At 49.2% G+C, this 14,879-nt stretch overlaps 1 protein-coding gene across 1 annotated transcript; it reads left to right on the forward strand.

Moving 5' to 3' along the window:
* The first annotated feature begins 410 nt into the window (after positions 1-410).
* LOC137159963 (ecto-ADP-ribosyltransferase 5-like) lies at positions 411-13,132 on the forward strand. The gene is made up of 5 exons (XM_067558429.1): positions 411-4,246; positions 6,085-6,171; positions 8,143-8,832; positions 11,463-11,495; positions 12,693-13,132. Exons 1-5 carry the CDS (start codon positions 4,213-4,215, stop codon positions 12,797-12,799), a joined length of 951 nt encoding a protein of 316 aa, XP_067414530.1. The 5' UTR covers positions 411-4,212; the 3' UTR covers positions 12,800-13,132.
* The last annotated feature ends 1,747 nt before the right edge of the window (positions 13,133-14,879 follow it).

A 14,879-nucleotide genomic window follows, 5' to 3' on the forward strand; every position in this document is an offset into this window, starting at 1 on the left:
GATAAGAGTGTGGTCCCAGCTCTGCCCCTGTCCTGCTGTGTGTGACAACAAGCTAGTCCCCTAACCTCCTCTCTCTTCTACCAACCTTTGCCTGCCTTAGACAGTAATTTTTGAGGACTGGGACAGCCTCCCTATGTGCAGCCCCTAGCACATCAGGGCCACAATCTGGGTTGGGATCTCTAGGCACTTTTGTTATGCAAATGTTCATATCAGAGGGTAGAATCTGGTACACAGAATGAAAAGTCTAATATTTTCTGCTGAGCTGTTAGAAAATTAGAAACGCTTTGAGGACAGGCAGGAAGCTACATTTTAAACCATACGTAGTGAAAACAAAAAATATCCACGTATTTTGCTCACATCTACATCATAAACTACATTGACCACAACTATTTCCACAGAGTGCAAACATCCCTGACTGGTCGTTGTAAAGATCTGTCCTCTATTTGTTATACTGATGAAAGAAAAAGACTAGCAGGATCTTATTCAGGGGACAAGGCAATACGCCCCGTTTACTGTGAGTACTGAAATTTTAAACAGCTGTCACACACACACACACACACACACACAAAGTTCCACAGTTGGAATATAATCACCCGGGTATGAGTTGCCCGTGCCAGTTCACTGGCCAGGTAGCCTGGACACATGGGGTCAAACCAATCCTCCTGGATGTTTGGAGAATGAACCCAAAAGCCTCATCTTTCCACCCCATCTTTATAGTGATCAGTTCCTATTCAGGTCTATGGGTCATGCTGACTCATGCTGTTTTCCTCCATCTGTGTTGCAAGCATGACCACTTCCATTTTCTCTCTCACACTCTGTCTTGGTCCTGTGAGTCTTCCGGCATTTTGGGGTTATCTCTTGTTTGCAGTCTTCGGCCATCTGGGTAGTAAAACGCTGTTAAAACAATGTATCTTCACTCTCCTTTGTTGCCGTGGACATGTAGGGCTTCCTCCTTTCTTATTACACGTACATACCACATTCATTCTTCAACTAATTTACTAACGTCTACTTTAAAGAAGCCAAAAGGTTAAACAAACCACAATTTAAAAAGAAAATACATTCTGAAAGGAAGAAGATGCTATAGCGAAGTTTCCCATCAATATGGGTTCCACTTGCACCAGTTAACACAGCGCACTAACAAGAAGCACTGCTTGATCTTAGTCAGGCAATGCACATTCAAGAAAAGGCCTCTCCGGATGTTCCCAAACAAATGTAAATAGCGCATAAACGAACTCCAGTAAGCAGAACATCCGGATAACATACAGAGGACGTTTCAAACGTAGTTTAGCAAACAACAGGCAAAGCCCCTCCAGGCCTGTGTCTTTTGGTCAGAGCAATCTGCTTTTGAGCCTACATATTGACACAGCCACCGAGACGATCCGTTCCTAACCTCAGGTGAGTCTCCAAAGCAGAAAGCTGTTCATCTCTTTGCGGAGATTGCCAGGGCAGCTGATCTCTACCCAGCTAGCCCTACCTAGCTGCCGCTTTAGGCACCTAAATCCCAGAATCAGGCCCCACCAGGATTCACAAAGCCCCTGCTCAGCCGCCCCTGAACCCTGTAGGTGCAGAAACCGGCTCAGCACCTACAGTTTTGCAGTAACCACTTCCCTCGGCTCTTACGTGTCTGCCTCTGAGCATGTGCCCTGCAGCCCCGTGCCAGCCCCAGAGCGCTGCATGACCCAGGGGAAGACACACGTTCCTCCACCTGACTCACCTGCAGGACCCGATCTGGTAGGTGTGCTTGGACCTTGCTAACCAAGTCAGCCCTGGAGAGAAACTCACACAGAAAGCAGGGGGTGGGGAGAGGAGACGGGGAGATCTTCCCTCATAACGTTTAGCCCAGTGATTCGGGTACTCACTTGGGATGCAGGAGACCCTGGATTCAAGTCCTACTTCCACTGAAAGGGGAGAAAGGATTTAAACTGGGCTCTACCAGGTGAGTGCTCTAACCACTGGCCCATGGGGTCATTCATGTCGTTATTTGTAGGTTGTAAATTCACGGTTGTAAAAAATGCATCACGGACCGTGAAATCTGGTCTCCCCAGTGAAATCTGGTCTTTTGTGCACTTTTACCCTGTAGCAGCCTTTCTCAGCCCGGGGATCCCAAGCCAAAGGGGAGCCACAAGGCTATTGTAGGGGGTCGCTGTGTTGCCACCCTTACTTCTGTGCTGCCTTCAGAGCTGAGCAGCCGGAGAGCGGCAGCTGCTGGCTGGGTGCCCAGCTCTGAAATCAGCACCGCTGCCGGCAGCAGTGCAGAAGGAAGGGTGGCATTGGAGCGGGAAGGGGGGCGTCATGGGCGTTACATGTTTATGTTTTGCTGTTTTAAAACACAAAGTCATGCTTGTTACAACACCGCAAAATGTAAGATTGAAATATCCAAAACCATGAAATTCAAGATTTTTAAATGCTTTGACCCTGAAATTTATGAAAATGGACCGTGAATTTGGTAGGGCCTTACTTCTTTGCTTGTGCTCCCTTTTTCTCTGGCTCATTGCTGAAGCTGTTCCTCTGTGGCTAAAGAGTGAAAGAATTAATGGTGTGTGGGGAACAGAGACAGACCCACCCTGTAGCTGGGTGCTTTGGGCCCCAGGAGCCGGGCCCCTCGGTCCAATGTGTTTTAAAAATTATTTATCCTCAGTGGAACAGCTTCAAAGGTTCCTCTTTAAAAAGGTGAACAAAGAGAACCTGGGGAAATACTTACCTGTCAGCCTAGCTTCAATACCTGGAGAGATACTGGAACAGATTATGAAACAATCAATTTGTAAGTACCTAGAGAACAATAGTTATAAGAAACAGCCATGAACAAATCATGTCAAACCAACCTAATTTCCTTCTTAGATGGGGGTCTGACCTCGTGGACGGGGGAAGCAGCAGACGTGATACATCTTGATCTTAGCAAGGCTTCTCCCCCAGTCCCACATATCAGTTTCGTGAGTTAACTAGGGCAGTGTGGGCTAGATGAAATTACTGTAAGGTGGGTGCAGAACGGGTTGAAAGATCGCACTCAGAGAGCAGTTCTCAGTGGTTCCCTGTCCAACTGGGAGGGTGGATCCAGTGGGGTCCTGCTGGGGTCAGTCCTGGGTCTGGTACAATTCAGCAGTTTCATTAATGACTTGGATAATGCAGTGGAGAAGGAGGTTTATAAGCTTACAATGACACCAAGCTGGGGCAGGGTAGAAAGCGCTGTGGAGGTCAGGACTGGAATTCAAAATGACCTGGACAAAGTGAAGAATTGGTCAGAAATCAACAAGCTGAAATTCAATAAAGACAAGTGCAAAGTACTGCACTTAGGAAGGACAAATCGAATGCACAAATTCGAAACGGTGACTAACTGGCTGGGCGGTAGTGCTGCTGAAAAGCATCCAGGGGTGAGAGTGGATCACAAAGTGAAGATGAGTCAACAGTGTGAAGCAGTTGCAAAAAAAGGCTGACACCTTCCTGGGGTGCATGACCCGGAGTGTCGTACGTACGACAGGAGAGGTAATTGTCCCGCTCTACCTGGAATTGGTGAAGCTGCTGCTGGAGCGCTGTGTGCAGTTCTGGGTGCCTTATTTTAGGACAGAGTGCAGAGGAGAGCAACACAAATGTTCAGCGCACAGGATGTGCACAATTCTTAGCGTTACTGCTTCCGGTCAGTATTTGATTTGTAAAAACTGGCTCAGAGTAAACACTGGCTCATTTTGGTGGAAAACCACCGAGAGCCGTCTGGCATCTTTCTACTGGGACCGTTTTGTAGCTGTTATTTTCAGTGACAAGGAACTCTGTAGTTTTCACTCTGCTGTAGCTGGGTGAGGTCAGCGCTGCGTCCCCTCTCCCCTGCATGGCTGACCTTGCCTAGCCACAGTAACACTCGAGAGCTTTGTCTCCGGTCGGGTTTTACAGCAAGGGCGTTAACGCGCTCTAGGTCTCCAGCTGTAGAAGCCACACCTTGAAGACAAGGTGAGAAAAGTTTGTGCTTCACCCTAGGGCTCAGCCCTGGAGCAAACATTTGTGAAATGTCTAAGTTAGCATTTTTAAAGTTGTTTGCTAATTAACCCAAATTAACGATCAGTTAACAACAGATCAACAGGGTGTCAAAACTCTCTAGTCTAGACTAACCCATGTGTGCAAGGTCCTACTCGACGCATGTAAAGGTATCACATCCTGGCCCTAAATAAATAACATCTATAAAGACATCTGCAGTACTGTGCTTTCATACTGAGGCAAGACTACATGAGAGGGAAGAAAATCCTGTCACAGAATCAAGGTTTGTACACATTTTAGTGATATTTTATAGAATTTCTAGTGCCCAGGCAGGGGAAATTCACAGTATCATCCCCTGGGTCCTGTAGAAGATGTCTGAAAAAGTAACACAGTCTGGGGCTGTATTAAGTATTTTGCAGAGTCTTCAACCCTACCAGAAATCCCAGGAGAAGTTATAGACTGTGAGGCTTTGGAGTGAACTCCATTAGTGGTGTCACAACAAGGTAACAGACCGAGGGTGACCGTGTGAGGTTTAGGACAGGATGCAAATATGGCATTTGAACCGTTTAAAGGTTTAACAGTTTAAGAGTGGTGATCTCTCTTTGAGAAACAAGTTGTTTATTTGGACTTACTGACAACAGGGGATGCTGCCCTTAATCAAAAAAAACCATGAACCACCGCGAATGTTGCTGTCTGCCAAAATCTTTCAGTGTTCAGGTCTTTTTCTGGCAACGTAAACTAGTGTGGAAAATCCATTTCCAGTGGAGAAGCATTCCACGGACCAATGTCTGCATTGCTGTTAAAAGAAAGGTGCAATGGATTTAGACAAAATAAGGTTTTTGTGGAAGAAAAAGGATTATTCTGACATTAGCGTTAAGAAGGTGCCTAGAGGCCAACATTTGCAAAAAAAAAAAAAAAAAAAAAATGAAAAGCTTATTTATGATTTGCATGTATTTGCCTAAATTGTATAAATATGCATGAATTTACATATCCACACACGCACACACACTCTGTATACATACAGCCATTCATTCACACACACCCCACTCCACACCCTCTATTCTACATGCACGCACACCCACTCCACTCCCGCACTCATATTCCACCTTCCTATCCTGTCCTCACACCCCCCCCCCCATCTCATTCCGGGCACACCATAAACTCCTGTGTCTGGTACCCATTCACTGTGTGCGTTTCCATCCCATCACCCCTGGCACAGCTCACTGTCGCCTACCCCAGGCCAACCCCTACAGTACACAAGGGAGGGAAAAGCCCCACCTCAGATCCTGCCCTTTACAGACACAGCCCAGGGGAAGGATGCTGTTTCCATGTGTTCACTGGAAACCCTCCCTCTCCCCCAGTAAATACTGCCATGCAGTCACTGCTCCAGACTCTATCTTGATAACCCTGAGCAAGACACTCCCACACCCTTGTCCCCATGTCACTGGCTCTCCCCCAGGACCCACTCTCCAAATTCCAATGCCCGGCTCCCTTTCCCTGGCCAGAAACTCTGCCCCCAAAGGACCCAGCTCCCCACCAGACCCACTAAACAAGGGATCCGCTCAGCAGGTGAACACAGGTGTGAAGAGGGGAGTGCTGGAGGGCGCAGCTGCAGTGGTAAAGGGACATGGTGAGCTGGGTGTTGGTCTGTTTGCAGTGTGTCTCCGTGTGGCCGTGTGGATGGGGTGTGGGTCCCTGCCCAGCCAGGTGACAGAGGCCTGTGTGTTTGCGTCTCTGAGATGTTCGTGTGGCTGCAACCCTTGGCCTAGGCTCAGCACTGGTGTTTGATGTCTGCGTCACTGATCACGCCCTTGGCCATGGGGCAGAACAAAGCAGCCAGGCATGGCACTAGGTATCGTATTCCCACCACCCATAATCCTTTAGGGAAATGGGATCGCTGGGAAGTGAAGGAAGGATTTCCCCACAGCTACGCCCCACACCCTGCATTGCAGACTGTATTCCAGGGCCAAATCCGCCTCCATTACGGCTGAGCTGCAATGCGACAAATAGCTATTCCTGCCTGGGAAATCTCAGTCACTGACCGGAACAACAGAGCGATCTGGATTTGCAGTGCGCTTTTCCCAACCCCTCCACTGACGTCCCTGATGGATTCTCTTACAGCCGCACGGGGAAGTTGGAGCAATGCTGAGACCTCCACTGCTCCCCTTGACACACGTCTGTCTGTACATCTTGCTGGGAATCCCGCAGGTAAGGTCTGGAGCCTGCCCATGTGAGCTCTCTGTTTTCTCCTCAAGGCCACGCTTGCGGCAGTCCTAGAACCACAGACAGGGGAGGCTGAAGAGATCTCGAGAGGTCTCCTGGTCCAGCCCTCTCGCTGATGCAGGACCAAGCAAACCTAGTCCAGCCTGGCAGGTGTTTGTCCAACTTGTGCTAAAAACCTCCTGGGACGGGGATTCCACAGCCCCCCTTGGAAGCCTGTTCCAATGCTCAGCTACCCCCGAGTCGGAAAGTTTTTCCCCATATCTGACCTAAATCCCCCTTGCTGCAGATTGAGCCCATTAATTCTTGTCCTGCCTTCAGTGACGTGGAGACCAACTGATCCCTGCCCTCTGGATAACAGCCCTTCAGACACGTGACGAGTCTTATCAGATCCCCCCTCCCTCTTCTTTTCTCAGGGTTAACGAGGCCCAGTTTTTAATCTCTCCTCCCAGGGCAGGTTTTCTAAACCATAGATCGTTTTTGTTGCTTTTCTCTGGATTCTCTCCAATTTTTCCCCGTCTGTCCTGACGCGGCGCCCAGACCTGGCCCCGACGTACAGCTGTGCACGAGGGGAGGAGCTGCCCAGGGCTGGGCACAGGGTCGCGGCTTGTCCCAACCTAGTGACTCCTGCGGACAGCCTCTCTTCCCCTGACTCAGCCCTGCAGCCCGGTCGGGTTTTAGTTCCTCCCCTTCTGGGTCACAGAAAGTCCATCTCATAACAGCCGAACTTCCTCACAATCCTCGTTGGCCCCACAGTCCTCACACCCTCCTCTCACTCGGCCTCATTCCTTTCTCTGGGCCGCACCCCACCTTCCCCCATGGCTGGGTGGGGAACCCAGGCCTGCCCCTAACACGGGTTCCAGTCCAGGGACCTGTGACCAGCCGCCAAGATCTGCTCCCTCCGACTCCTTGCTGCTGCCTTCTGGACTCCTTCCTACCGCAGTCTGTTTTCTAGTCCTTCTCCCCACAACCGCTCTGGGTTCTGCCGTCTCTCAGGGCCAGGCTTGCAGGGCTCCCCTGGTTTCCCCCAACACAATCCCAAGCCAACAGAACCCATTTAAACCAGTTTCCACCTGCTCAGGCTTCCCCTCGCCCTGCAGGAGCTTCCCGTTCCCCTCAGCTCTCTCTCCTCTCTCTGCTGCCAGGAGAGCACAGGTGCTGGGCCTAGGGTGCTGGGGGGCTACCGCAGCCCCCGCTGTGAAGTGGTTTCCAGCACACACAGGGGTCCCAGTTTGGTTCAGTGGCTCTCGGGGTTGACAGTCCAGCCCATGTCTGAGCCTGGCTCCCCGAACAACTCCCTGCCGCTCTTACGAGCGTGTCCTTGTTACACCCGCACAGTTCTCCTGCTGCCTGCACCGCACTGCCAGCCTCTGCCTGCCCGGTTCAGACCAGCCCTGCAGGTCAGCGCTAGAGGAACCAACATCTTCACAGGTCACAGTCCTGGCACTGCCCAACCACCCTCCAGCGTGTGCTGAGCAGTGGCTTCTCGTGAGCCATGCCAGCCATTGCTGCTTCTTGTTCACAACAGCCCCCCACTAACCCGAGCCAATGTGTGCAGCAAACATCCCCCGTAAGCAGGGCACAGGCAGTGTTCAGCTAGTGCTACAGGGCAGTGCAAACCCAGCGCACCCGCTGCACTGCACTGCCCAGCACTGCACTGCCCAGCACTGCATTGCACTGCACTGCACTCCTCCCGCCCGCCCGCCCGGAAATTGTGGCATCAACATGGCACTTGCCAGGCAGCACATTGCTGACACTGCTGCCATCTCCATCCCTGCCCCCCTCCTCTCACCTCTCTTGTCTATTGGGAGCTACGCAGGTGAACTTCTAGGGGCAGAGGCCGTCTCTTCGTTTGTTTGTACAGGGCCGAGCACACTGGGGCCCTGATCCTAGTCTGAGCTCTAGGCGCTGTTGTAACACAAATGCTAATGTGACCGTTTGTTTCCTTTGTTCTCCCAGTCAAATGCCAGGTGGAGCTGAGCATGTGTCCAGATTCTTTTGATGACCAGTACATAGGATGTGAAGAAGAGATGGATGGACGTGCACCTGGGCTGCTGGAGAAAGAATTGTCCAATTCCCAACCGTTTAGAGCAGCCTGGGAAAACTCATCCAATCACTGGCAAAATGTAAAGACGAAGCTTTCTCTGCCCCGAGGCTTTAAGGATGAGCATGGAAGAGCCATAATAGTCTATACTGACAGAGCCTTTTACCCAGTATTTGCTAAGGAAGAGAGAAAGGTTTGGATGTCTCCAGCCGAGTACAGGGACAATTTCCAATTCAAAGCCCTTCATTATTATTTGACAAGAGCTTTGCGGCTCTTACAAGGGAGCTGTGGTGCGATGTACAAAGAGACAGTGTACCGGGGCACTGACCTTTCGCACACGGGTTCGGGTATCATCAGGTTTGGATACTCTGCCTCTTCGTCTATTAATAGAACAGTAGCTGAGACATTTGGCAACGTCACAGTCTTCACCATCCACACGTGCTTTGGCGTCCATATCAGGAACTTCTCGCATGTTCCGGGGGAGGAAGAAGTGCTGATCCCAGTCCATGAGAAATTCCTTGTGTCCCCAGGACAAGACAGTCACAGCTTTGTCCTCCAGAGCACAAACCAGACCTGCAGCAATTTTAACTGTGCATTCCTGAACGGTGAGTACTGGGCTGGACACGAGAAATATTTGTGTGGGGCATTTGCTGTGGGGTATTTGAAAACCCCACTGCAGAGAGAGTTGATGAGAGAGACACTGACATGGGGAGGGCTGGGGGGTGACGGGCTGCCACGCCTCCTGCTGCGGGAGAGGGCCTCGGGCTGGGGTGGGAGAACACTCGGCCCCAAGCACTCGGTGAGGAAAGAGACAGTGTCTGGACATCAGGGCAGAGGGATCACTACAAAGACGGGTGACGGCCCCGCGCCACCGCGAGTCTTGCACACACGCCCCGTCCAGAGTCCTCAGGAGCCTGGCAGAGCAGCCGTGGCTCCTCAGACACAGCACAGCAAACCCATCGGACGTGAAAAGGGAACAGGCAGGCGGTCTAATGTGCACATGGTGCGTTAATTAGTGCAGTCAGGACTAGAGAAGACAGCGAGGAACTTCAGAGCGATCTCACCAAGCTGGGGGAATGGGCAGCACAACTTCCGGTGAAATGCACCGTGACAAATTCAGCGCAATGCACCCTGTGAGGAATCGTTTCACTGGATGGCTGGAGCTGCACCAACCCAGACAGAGACCTGACATCACTGTGCAGAGCTCAGTGCAAATCTCAATGCAAAGCTGTGCCCAGTGCGCTGCCAGGTCTGTAAAGCAAACAAAAGGTTAGCAAGCAGAAGGCATGCTGGGGTGGAGAATGATGTGAAAATACCATTGTGACCCGTCTGTGCCCAGGGCAGCCAACTGAAAATGCCAAGGCCAGGGCAGGCTGTAGAACGAGAGCAGATTCTCCTAGCGCTGATGGGTGACACTGAAGTCAAACTTCCCAAACAGCCACAAACTGTACTTCTGATTTCCCACACTGGTTATCAAGAAGCCAGTACACAAATACACACAGCCCCCTTTACTGCATTTCAGTCTCTGGCTCCCACTAGGTCCAGTAAAGAGACCAGTTGTTTAAACTCTATGCTTTTTACCAAAAAGGTTTTTCCTGACCCCAAAGGGTCAGCCACAGAACCAGATCAATATAAGTTTGGATCTTACCTAAAATACCACGCTGCCAGCCAGTCCTTTAGTAACTAAAACTAAAAGTTTATTGTAAAAAGAAAGAAACAAATTATCAGAGAAATGTTAAAGGGTCAAAGCAAATCAGCTACATACAAATGATTGAAAGTCCATATACATCACGTCTTTGGGAGAATTGTGGAGTTGCAGGCTTGTACAGTTCCTCTGGTACACATCCAGTACCTGGATGGGTCTTAGTCCTTCGGTTCAGTTGCTAGTGAATTGATCCAGAGGCAGGTGTGTGTCCGTAGCTGAACAGGAACAAAGACAAAATGGATTCTGTGGCTTGGCCTTATATACCCTTTGGCCCTGGCCATGCTGTCTTGTGGAATGTTACAAGTAGTAAAATGGTGTCCAGAGTCACATGGGCCAATCCTGGTAACTCTTCAGGTCTCCCTTTAGTTTCTTCCTGCGCCCCTTGCATCCGTGAGTGTCTTAACGGGCCATCAAGCAGGCTATTGTTCTGCCGCCTCTCTGGGGTACTTCCCAGCCAGCCCAAATTGACGTACAGAAATATCAAATACATCCATAACTTTAATTTCACATATAATACATGAACATAAGCATTATTATCTTACTTAGCACAATATATCCTTTCTAACAGTACCTGACATGGCATATCTCACATGAACTATTATGATTTCCCCCCTCCCCGCCCTTCGAACCAGCCAGCGTGACACCCCCAACGTGAGACTGGTGTAGAAAGGAGTAATCAGAGCTCCTGAATACACCTCAAGGGCCCCCATTATCCAGACAGCGTGACAATCATAACACCATTATATGAATCAATGGGGCAGCCTTCACTGGGATACTAGCAGTATTTTCACATCATTCTTCACCCCAGCATGCCTTCTGCTTGCTTCTGTCACCCTGGTTCTAAAAGATTTAGAGTGGGGAGAAAAAAGAGTTCGGAGACAAGTGTTGAAAATGATGGCAGGCCTGGAGAGATTTCTAAAGGTCAGACTGGGATGGTTTAATTAGGAGAACAGACACATTAAAAAAACCCAGAGATAGAGAGATGCAATATAATAAATGAGACAGTGGCAAATTAGCGAGTGCCATTTGCCTTAGTTCATAAAACAAGAATAAACTGAAGGCAACATATTTTAAATAAGGAAAAGGAATGCTCTGTAATATAATGCAAAGTTAACTTGTGGAACTCATTGCCACAAGGTTTCCATGAGGCCAAGAGCTCAATAAGATAAAAAAACAACTAGCCAACTATATAGATAGTGAGAATCTCCACAGTTGTGTTACATAGGATAAAAGAATTGTTCTAAAAAGAGCTGTCAACCCTTAGATCTGAGGACCTAAGGCAGTCACTAACTGCCAGTGTTGGGGAAGAAATTTCCTCTATGTGTAGGTTATTCCAGTCTGGGGTTTCTTGCACCTTTTCCGGATGGAGCTGGGCATTACTTCTGTCGGGGACAGGACACCAGACTTGATGGAACTCATTGGTGGGATCTACTCCGACAGTTCCTATGTTTCCTTGGAAATAGTAGAATGAGTTGAAAACTCTACCTGAGCACACTGCGTTTCATTGCCCCCTCTCTGTTTGTACCGTAGGAGAGAAGAACTCAGTCTGTGCTGACAACTCTGGTAAGAAAGAAACATTTTGTTTTCATTGTTTTGAAAACGTCTCCCCACTGTAGTGATGTGCAGAACTGAGAGCAACCCCACCAGGCAAACCTGTCACATACACGGAAACCACTTGTGAAATAAGTGCGGTTAGCTGCATGTTCTGGCTATTTATCCAGGTTCTCGTATGGCCAGCATGGCTGGTGTCTGAGCACCTTCCTGTGTGAATGCATTCCCTGTGCAGCTGATTGCAGAACAGAGAATGTTGGGAGAATTACCCCTGAGAGCACTAAAGGTTCTGCACTGGGAGGCTGAACACACATTCCCTAACCCAGCAACCCAAGTGTGTCCCCAGCTCCCTCCTCTCCTAGCTTCACCCACCCCATCCCCAGTGCACGACACCCTCTGAGAGCAGGAAACACACGTGACTGTTTTACCAGAGCAGGTTGGAAAAATCTCAAGGAAACATTTTCTCGTTGGAATTTGACAATTTGTCAAAATCTGAACCTGTGGCAGAGATAGTTTGATTTCTACCAGATTCTGTCACAGCGCTGCCTGGGTTCTGGGCAGCTCCCCCGCCTGGCACCGGCTTGGATGGCAGACTGTCTAGGAATCATGGACCCCTGGTTTTCCAGTGCCCCCGTCTCTTGGCCAGCCTGCTCAGTGGACTGCCCCCCAGCCGACACTCCGTTCCCTTTTCTGGAGAATTTCAACATTTTTCGTTTTCATTCCAAAGCAGAACGACACCAAATTTTGAAATATCAGAATTCTCCAGAAAATGGAGCGGCCCTTCTCTGCCCAGCAACATTTTCCCCTAAAGCCAATAAAAAATACCCAACAGAAATGGTGTTACTGGTGCCTGCAGCCAGTCTCTCATAGACTCGTGTCTGTATTATTCATAACTGGAATACACATATGCAATAAATAAGAAAACCCAACTGGAGCCTCTGGGACAGAGTGAAACATGCTCACTAATGGTTCATACCAAAGGAAGAAGCAGGCTGAGGAGAAAGGAGGCAGGTGGAATATATCACCAGTGAGGTGAAAGTCCCAGATAAATTCCAGGCTGGAATGTCCTGTGGAGGGGAAATGATTACTGTTGTGCCTCTCACAGAAACAGGGTCCAGGAGCTGTTGGGCAGGTACCTGGGTCCAGCTTTAAGATCTGTCAGTGTGAAATAATCTAGGAATTGTTTGATCTGCTTTTTCTGATTAACAGCTACCAGAGGAGGCATCGCCTTCCCCAGTCAGACGAGCCCTTCCCTCTTTGGAGGATCCATCATCTTGCTCCACGTCGCTGCTCTGAAGCTGTTCGCCAGTTTCTAAATTTTCCTGTTTATGTTATTCATTTTTTCTCTGTAACACAAATCCTGGTGATGGGGCTAACCAGATCCAAAGCCGTCCTGCTATTCTGCCAGCGCTTCAAAGGGAAACTAGCAACACAGATGGAGTATGGCTGGTACCTGCTTGGGCAAGCTTTGATTATAGGTTATCGATTAGTAGATCACAATGAAAGCTCATCGATCTATTCCAAATAGGATTTGTCTTTCAGTGCTAGAGATAGAAATGGGCTCATGTGGGATACGTTACTTGTATTCCTGTCTGCTAGCGCTTCTGTGCCGACTTTTGATGAATTCATTGAGAGACTTGTAAGAAATAAACCGTGTCTGAGTATTTTCATTCATACGGTTCATGGATTTAATCTGTGTCTCGGCCAAGCGAGTCTGTGACTATTTGTGGCATCCCCTGTCTATATCCCTCAGCCACTTTCACTGCCCGGCAGATGATATTTGTAACTGGTGGACGTCAAAGATCCAGGAGCTGATGTAATCCAGCCAGGGACAGGACGTGTGTATGGAGATTCTGAGTAGCCAGATTAGGCCAACAGGCAGACACCAGAGCTGGACAGTAATGGTCTGGCCAATGCTTTATATAGAGGTAGCGTCACCTCCCTGCTCCTGATCTGTGTCCCAGGCCTTCGTCTTGTAAGTGTGATCTACATCCTTTGCTCTTTGTTCTTTTAGATGTGTTAAATGCCTGTTATTTAAATTAGCCCCTCTTTACCAAGTACCTCGATCACTCTGCCTGTGACGGTGTCCCGCTCCAGTTCTCTAAGCACTGCAAACATGGCTGCGGCTTGACCAAACCCTCACTGGGATGATTTAGCTGAGGTTAGTCCTGCTTTTAGCAGGGGGTTGGACTAGACACCTCCTGAGGTCCCTTCCAACTCTATGATTCTATGACTCAGTCCTAAGCAACACACACAAGTCGGTTCAAGATGTAACTTCAGCAGAACTCTGAGTAGCAGCGAGCAGAACAGAATGAAGTTCAGGGATGGATTTGTACCAGAAATGGCCGTGGAGACACTAACTGGGGAACGGACGTGTCAGAGTAATGAGGAAGCTTGTCATAAAAGCCCTGACACCAAGAGTAAGGAAACTGAAATCTTTCAACTCAGCACTGAAGTTACTTCAACACAAGCTTTCCTGAATGACATGAGCTAGGAATTCCTGTGAGGAAGCTCTCTGACCTGCGCTGTACAGAAGACTGAGTAAAGAAGACTGAGGGGGGGATCTGAGAAGAGTCATCAAATATGTGAAGGGCTGTTCTAAAGAGGATGTTGATCAATTTTCTCCATGTCCACTGAAAATAGGACTAGAAGTGATGGACTTAATCCACAGTAAGGGAGATTTAGGTTAGAAACTAAGAAACTGTCTTACTCTAAGGGTGGTCAAATTCTGGAAGGTTTCTAAGGGAGGTTGTGGAATCCCCACCATTGGAGGTTTTTACAAACAGGTTGGACAAACACCTGTCAGGGATGGTGTAGGTTTACTTGTCCCTGCCTCAGCACAGGGAGTTGGACTAAATGACTTCTCCAGGCCCCTTCCAGCCCTACATTCCTCTGATGTACTCTTTGCATTACCTACAGCAGGGGTGTCAAATAATTTCCTATGGTGAGCCAGATTTGAATTACCCTCCGGTAATTTGAATTACCCGCCACTGCAGCCTGAGATCTCGCACCGTGCTACCCTCCGCCTCAAAATCTCACGGCATCTTCCCTTCCGGCGGCAGCAGCGATTTCACGGCTTCCTACCCTACAACGCAGTGAGATGTCGCTGCAGGCCAGACCACAAAGGTTGGTGGGCCGTATCCGGCCCGCAGGCTGTATGTTTGACACCCCTGACCTACAGAGTGGTACCCAATAATACAAGATGGTTCATGTGCGTCTAAGATTGCACTAGAAAATGACGTGCTATTCTATTGTAAGTCATGTTGGGACAACGTTTAGAGAGGCAATTGTCAACACCGTTGTGACGGGTTGTATACACCCCACACCGGTTTACCGTGGGTTAGCAGGAGCCTGAGCCCCATTGGGTTGCATGTGAGGGTTGTTAGGCACCACTGG

Source organism: Emydura macquarii, unplaced genomic scaffold (genome assembly GCF_026122565.2).
Source record: "Emydura macquarii macquarii isolate MOO-44397 ecotype Brisbane River unplaced genomic scaffold, CSIRO-AGI_Emac_v2 contig_2060, whole genome shotgun sequence".
In the NCBI taxonomy this organism is placed as follows: Eukaryota; Metazoa; Chordata; order Testudines; family Chelidae; genus Emydura; species Emydura macquarii.

Bases quoted from the DNA above. Each gene is read 5' to 3' on its own strand.
- LOC137159963 (XM_067558429.1), top strand. From the start codon at position 4,213: ATGAGAGGGAAGAAAATCCTGTCACAGAATCAAG. The intron at 4,247-6,084 runs GTTTGTACACAT...ATTCTCTTACAG, and splicing joins AATCCTGTCACAGAATCAAG to CCGCACGGGGAAGTTGGAGC. The intron at 6,172-8,142 runs GTAAGGTCTGGA...TTGTTCTCCCAG, and splicing joins TCTTGCTGGGAATCCCGCAG to TCAAATGCCAGGTGGAGCTG.